A 7,229-nucleotide genomic window follows, 5' to 3' on the forward strand; every position below is an offset into this window, starting at 1 on the left:
GGAGAGCCGCGTGCTCTATGTGTGTGTGTGTGTGGGGGGACGGGGAGAGGCCTGTGTGAGGGGAGAGCCGCGTGCTCAGTGTGTGTGGCAAGGGGGGGCGGGGAGAGGCCTGTGTGAGGGAGAGCCGCGTGCTCTGTGTGTGTGGCGGGGGGGTGAGGGAGAGCGCCGGGTGAGGGAGAGCGCTGGGTGAGGGAGTGGCCTATGGGTGGTGAGGTGAGAGTCCCCCGCTGTGTCCCGGGCGCAGGCTCCGCTCCCTTGCTGACTGTAGCGGCGCCGGGAGGGGGGGGGGGGTCTGGGGGAGGAGGAAAAAGCGTGGGAAAGCGGGAGACCCGGAGAGGAGGTGCGCGCGGGTCCCGATGAGAACCGCGCAGTGTGTGTGTGTGTGTGTGTGTATGTGTGTGTGTGTGTGTTTTTTGGACCTTCGGCCCATCACTCCGCCTCAGGCCAATGAGAGGTGTGGGGGGCGGGCCAAGGGGGTGGTGTGAGTGTGTGAGGCCAATGAGAGGTGTGCGGGGGCGGGCGGGCCAAAGGACCAATGAGATTGCCGCTAGGGACAGGGAACACAGTGAAACATACATACTGTACATACAATGCTTTCAAAAATATATAGTAGATATATAGTAGATGAGCAAAACTTTCTTCCAAGTTCGCAGATGTGACAAACTTCCCCATGAACATAACAGGTAACATTCTTGCCTGAATTCAGAACGGGTCATTGGAAGGAGAAAGCAAATTTATCATAGGAAATTGAGGATTTTTGCCAAAATTGCCCATTTTCACTGCAACCTTGGCTAGTTTAAAAAAATTCATAGAAAAAAACCCTGCATTTCTATCATTGGGAAAACTTTTTTTTGTTGCTGAATCTGAGGGGAAATAAAAGAATGTTTGCCAATTTTACACAAATCACACACCTTTTTGGCTGAATTTCCTGACTCTTAATCATAATAATGAAGTAATAAAATTCAGCACTGATAACAATACGCTATATATTTTTATATATAATTACTTTATATTCTGCAATATCCTTTTGAAGTAATTTTAACTCAACCCCACCCAACACTTTTACTGCTCCATTTCCCAACATGCACCGGCAGAGAATGTTGGAAAAAGATTAGCCTCAGGGCTAGATAATGCGCTCCCCCTATTCATACTGTGATACCTCGGAGTATTTAAACAGCAGCATTTATCTGGATGTGATACAGGGAATGAAACCCGAGAACTGACGACTGCTTCTCTCCAGCATTTTACCTGAAGGATCTTCTCACCCTGTAAGTGCACCAGGTAAAAATGCCTTGTTGAATTTTTACTTTAAAAAGTTGTGTTTGCGCTGATCACGCGCATTTTAAGTGAAGCTTTTGTCTTTTGTCACGGTTTTGCCACAGAAATTTTATTTGTAATGGTGATGTTTTTAATTAATAATCAAAACACAATTTCAGTGCCAAAATGCAAAGAAGTTTGATTTAGGGCTGTTATATAGAGGGCGCGCGCGCTCCACCGTGCGCACGCGCGGCACTTATAAATGGCTGCGGTTAGTCGGCCTTTCTATAATGGTGCCGTTCGCGCGCACGGCAGTGAGCGTGGTGCCGGCCGACGAGAGAAATGAGGAAAATAATGATTTTGAGCCGCTACCGCCGCTGTAGTGTGTGTGTGTGTGTGTGTGTGTGTGTGTGTGTGTGTGTGTGTGTGTGTGTGTGTGTGTGTGTGTGTGTGTGTGTGTGTGTGTGTGTGTGTGTGTGTGTGTGTGTGTGTGTGTGTGTGTGTGTGTGTGTGTGTGTGTCAAAGCTGCACAAGAATTTTTTTTTTAAATTATATATGTCTTTTTTTTTCTTAAATAATATTTAATACGTTTTAACTCACACAATCTACACACACATATATACACATACACACACACACACACATATATATATATATATATATATACATATATATATATATATATATATACATATATATATATATATATACACTCACACACACTCACACACACACATTACCTTCCATCCCAGTCACTCACAGCATACACACAAAAAGCGTGCGTCACTGGCATGCGCGTTCGCACAGGCGCGCGCACACTATATAACGGCCCTTAGAGCGCGTTTTAGATATTTGCACTTCTGTATTTATAGTAACTGAATTCCTTGTGTGTGTGTCAGTGTGTGTGTTATTCTCAGGGTCCTGGCCCCCCTCTCTGACTCCTCCCTCCCCCCAGCAGAAGCATATGGGGGGGGGGGGGGTCTGAGGGGAACATTAGGGTGACCAGATTTTCAAAATGAAAAACCGGGACACATTTATAAAAAAAATTTTTAAAACAAATTACATCACATGACGCACCCCGTTGCCATGACAACGAGACACTGACGTCAGGCGGTGACATGTTGCCATGACAATGTGGCATCACGTGATGCCTCGGCGCCATAATGCATCCCGTTGTCATGTCAACTTGATGCAGCGTGACGTCATGGAGCGTCTCGTTGTTATAGCAATGTGCATTACGTGACGTCGCGCAGCCATGTTAACGGAATTTGGAGGGGAGGTACAGCCAAAGGCAAGATAAATATATAATAAATAGATCTAAAAAAAATTATTATCTCCGGGTTAGCCTTCAATAGAAGGTGGCAACCCTGGCTGCAGTGTGCGTTTGTGTGTATAGAGGTAGGGGCTGCAATGTGTGTTTGTGCATATAGAGGTGGGGGCTGCAGTATGCGTTTGTGTGTATAGAGGTGGGGGCTGCAAGGTGTGTTTGTGCGTATAGAGGTGGGGGCTGCAGTGTGTGTCTGTGTATAGTGGTGGGACCTACAGTGTGTTTGTGCGTATAGAGGTGGGGGCTGCAGTGTGTGTTTGTGTGTATAGTGGTGGGACCTACAGTGTGTTTGTGCGTATAGAGGTGGGGGCTGCAGTGTGTGTTTGTGTGTATAGAGGTGGGACCTACAGTGTGTTTGTGCGTATAGAGGTGGGGGCTGCAGTGTGTGTTTGTGTGTATAGAGGTGGGGGCTCTTGCTTGGGCCCTTCAACTCTTACAGCCAGGGCATTGTTGGCCAAGAATGCCCAGTTCGGAGGGGATGATTACTACTTCAAAAATGTATTTATTTCCAATTCTTAACATAACACAAACTCTTGTCTCCCCCCCTCCCTCCCTTTTTCGCTCTCTCAGCTCCCTCACCGTGTATGTGTGTATGTGTAATTAAAAATTAAAATAATTAACAAATTAAAATTAAATAAATAATTGACATAAATTAAAATTAAATAAAAAAAGTAGGCATTAATTAAAATTAAGACATTTTAAAAATGTGACATTCCTGACCTTGTATGTATATTACCCTTTGCAAAATATGGTCTCTTGATCTCCTTGTGGCAGTCAGTGACATCACTGCCATGCAGGGCCGCAGACAGCTTTCCCGGGGCCCAGAAACCACGTTTCGGCGGCCTTGCGAGATCCCCCCATTCTCACACACCACCTCACTCTCACCCCACCTCACACTCCCCAGTCACCCTTTCCTTCCCCCCCTCTCTCTTACACCCCCCCATGTATTTTTCTCCCCTCCCCACTCAAGCTCCCTCCCCAATATACGTGCACACACAGTGACACACACACACACACAGTGACAAACACACAGCCACTCCCCTCCTCATATCTCCCCCTAATATCTCCTCCTCCTCATCTCTTCTACTCCCCGCATCTCCCCCTCCTCATCTCTTCCACTCCCCGCATCTCCCCCTCATCTCTTCCACTCCCTGCATCTCCCCCTCCTCATATCTCTCCCCTCCACTCCTCATCTCTTCCACTCCCCGCATCTTCCTCTCCTCATCATCTTTCACTCCCCGCATCTCCCCCTCCTCATTCTCTTCCACACCCCGCATCTCTCCATCCTCATCCTCTTCCACTCCCCGCATCTCCCCCTCCTCATCTCTTCAACGCCCGCATCTCCCCCTCCTCATCTCTTCAACGCCCCGCATCTCCCCCTCCTCATCTCTTCCACTCCCCGCATCTCCCCCTCCTCATCTCTTCCCCCTGCATCTCCCCCTCCCCGCATCTCCCCGTCCTCATATCTCTCCCCTCCCCTCCGCATCTCTTCCACTCCCCGCATCTCCCCCTCCTCATCCTCTTCCTCTCCCCGCATCTCCCCCTCCTCATCTCTTCCACTCCCTGCATCTCCCCCTCCATCTCTTCCACGCCACGCATCTCCCCCTCCTTATATCTCTCCCCTCCCCTCCTCATCTCTTCCACTCCCCGCATCTCCCCCTACTCATAACTCCCCCCTCCCCTCCTCATACCTCCCCCCTCTCTCCCTTTCCCCCCCTCTCCCTTCTCCCCCCCTCTCCCTTCTCCCCCCTCTCTCTCCCTTCACCTGTCCTCTCTCCCTTCTCCCCCCTCTCTTTCTCCCCCTCCTTCCCTCTTCTCCCCCCTCCCTCCCTTCTCTCTCCCTTCTCCCTCCTCTCCCTTCTCCCGCCTCTCTCCCTACCCCTTCTCCCCCCACCACACCACTCCGTTTGCCCTACACCACAGCAGCCCGTTTTACACCCCCACCCCTGCAGTAGCCCGTTTTTTACACCCCACCCTCCCACAAGCCCGTTTTTTACACCCCCCCCCCCACCAGCCCGTTTTTTACAAACACCAGCCCGTTTTTTCCACCCCCCCACCCTGTTTCACACCCCCCCCACCCCGTTTCTCACACACACACACCCCCCCCCCCCCCCCCACCAGCCCGTTTCACACTCACCTTAGCCCCGGTACTAAGCCCCGCCCCCCGGCATGCTCTGACCTCCAACCAATCCCCTGCTTCTACTCTTAAACCCCGCCCCCCGGCATCCTGCTATTGAAAAAAAAAATACTCACGGCCGCCGCATCCTCCTCACGCTGCCCTCGCGCACCTCCGCCGCCTCGCGCACGGGACCAGGGGCAAAACCCGGGACATTTCCGAGTAAAAAAAAGGGTCTGTCCCGGCAAAACCGGGACGACTGGTCACCCTAGGATTGAGGACCCCTGGTATAGCAAGAGATTGAGTTATTTTTATACAATGCAGTTCTAACAATTTCAGCATGGACAACGCTGAAGGCCTGACTAGGCTGTGTACGCTAGAAAATTCAATCCCTTTCACCATCTCATTCACCTTTATTTATTGTCCCCTTATTTCTTATCCCAAATAAAAATTTTTTTTAAAAATCAGAACTGTGTTCTCCACCTCCATTGCTCCCCTTTAAATTTATTTGCCCTCCGTTAAAGAAGCCCCTGCTCTATCTCAGTACATTTCCTCCAACCCTATCAAATACACGTATGTTTTGTTTTTTTCAGCATCACAAACATGGTTGGGATCGTCCCTAAGAAACAAGCCCCTGGGGTGGATTTTTGTGGTGTTGACAAATATTACTACATCATCCGATCTGACCTCAACTGCTACATGCGAGCAGCAAACTTCCACAGTGGTGAAGACCTGAATGTCTATAGTCTGCATCCCTCCTGTAGAGATGGGGATCATTATCTGGCTTACCAGGATGACCTCTTCTACATCATTAAAGGCAATTCTTACCGCCGCGTGACCAACATGAATACAGATGAAGGTTCTGTAGTGTACTCTCTACATCCCAATTGCCAGGGAGGTGATCACTATCTGTCTGCCTTTGGCAAATTCTACATCATCTTCCAGAATCGTGGTGTTTACCGTCGAACAAAAAACATGCACGAGGATGCAGAGAGCGAAGAATCCACTCTCCATCCAAGCTGCAAAGATGGACTATATTATTTTGGCATCTCAAATTACTACTACTTTGTGAAACCTTATGATCAGTGGGGGGTTCAGTACTACAAATGCACCAACTTCAACACTAATGCGGAAGGAAACACCTACTCTTTCCATCCCAGCGTCATCAACTTTCTCCCTGGTGGGTTAGCCCTCACTCAAGGGCCATCTTACGGTGTCTGGGAGTGCATAAAGACCATCTCCAATGATTCAGACACACCGGTTACCTGGACAAAGAAGATTACTAAGAAGGTTGGGTACGAGAAGGAGAAAATGTCCAGCATAGAGAATAACTGGAAGGTGTCAGCCACAGTATCCGCCGAGACTGGAGCTTTGGCTGCCACCATTGCCAAGACCCAGTTCTCGGTAACCACTGAATTCGGGGGATGCAGTGTCAACACAGAGAGAGAGAATTGGACCCAGGCCACTGAAGTTGAGGAATCCTTTACCCTGACCCTGCAGCCCAACAAGAAGATGCACATCTGGCAGTACCAGCTTGGCATGGGTAAAGAACCAGTGCTGTACTGCCGTGATATGAAATTTGATGATGAGTCTAAGCCCCCCACTGAAAACCCACTGCCCCCTGCTGGAAAATAGTTTCCAATGTCTCAGCCCTAACACTGCAGACACAATGTATCAGAGTAATGGGATTTGTTTTCAGAGTTATAGTTAGGATTAACTAGAGGCCAAGGGACACATTTACTTTATAGCAAACATGATACATTCTATGTGCATATCAGCGCTTGGTTAGATGTATGTATTGTAGGGCAGGGTTCGGCTTATAAAGTCATTTAAGGAAGGGGATGCAATGTACTGCCCTCATCTGGGAGTGGGGTTAACAATATAGTAGATGCAATGTGTTCCCTATATGTAATAGAAAAGGTTCTAGTTTGGGGAAAATCTCCTACAAACACTGAATCCCGGTGATTAAAACACAGCACATTTTATTTTTGCATTTCTGTACGCTAGGTGTAGTATACATACAGTAGCTGTCAGAATTAAATGAACTGATCACTTCTGATTTAATACTTTCTGCATCATGTATTTACAATAAATAATTTTACTTTTAAATGTTTTCATTGTTCTCCCTTCAGTGGCTTTGTGTCTAGCAAAAAGTTAGTTAAACACGTGCTTCATATGTCACATCACATTAAATTCCATCATTTTAACCATTTCTGTTTTGTGGTTCCTGTGCAAGACGCTGTGATTTTAAAAGATTACTGTGCATGAAACAAGTAGCAGTGACTAGCTACAAAGCAGAAAATGGCTTCAATTGTGTCACTTTGGTATCTTCTCCCATTCCTGAAATTAACAGCTAATGAGATATTGGGTCCATCCTGTCAATTTCCCTACTTAAAGCTGCAGTTCAGGCTTTTTTTTAAAAAAAAATGTATAGTTTTATTTTACTTCAATAGTTTCATGTGGGCAATTTCTACTTACCTAAAGAACTGCATAGCTGCTGGTCAATTCGTTCTCCGTCTATTGATCGGC

General features: G+C 47.7%; 1 protein-coding gene across 2 annotated transcripts; it reads left to right on the forward strand.

Moving 5' to 3' along the window:
- Positions 1-1,116: 1,116 nt before the first annotated feature.
- Positions 1,117-6,813, forward strand: LOC142499731 (uncharacterized). 2 transcript variants are annotated; one of them, XM_075609546.1, is made up of 2 exons: positions 1,117-1,268; positions 5,294-6,813. In XM_075609546.1, exon 2 carries the CDS (start codon positions 5,304-5,306, stop codon positions 6,333-6,335), a length of 1,032 nt encoding a protein of 343 aa, XP_075465661.1. In that variant the 5' UTR covers positions 1,117-1,268; positions 5,294-5,303; the 3' UTR covers positions 6,336-6,813. The 2 variants fall into 2 exon arrangements, with proteins under 2 accessions (XP_075465661.1, XP_075465660.1); XM_075609545.1 differs by having other exon boundaries at positions 1,129-1,281.
- The last annotated feature ends 416 nt before the right edge of the window (positions 6,814-7,229 follow it).

The sequence above is a fragment of the Ascaphus truei genome, chromosome 7, assembly GCF_040206685.1.
Source record: "Ascaphus truei isolate aAscTru1 chromosome 7, aAscTru1.hap1, whole genome shotgun sequence".
NCBI lineage: Eukaryota > Metazoa > Chordata > Amphibia > Anura > Ascaphidae > Ascaphus > Ascaphus truei.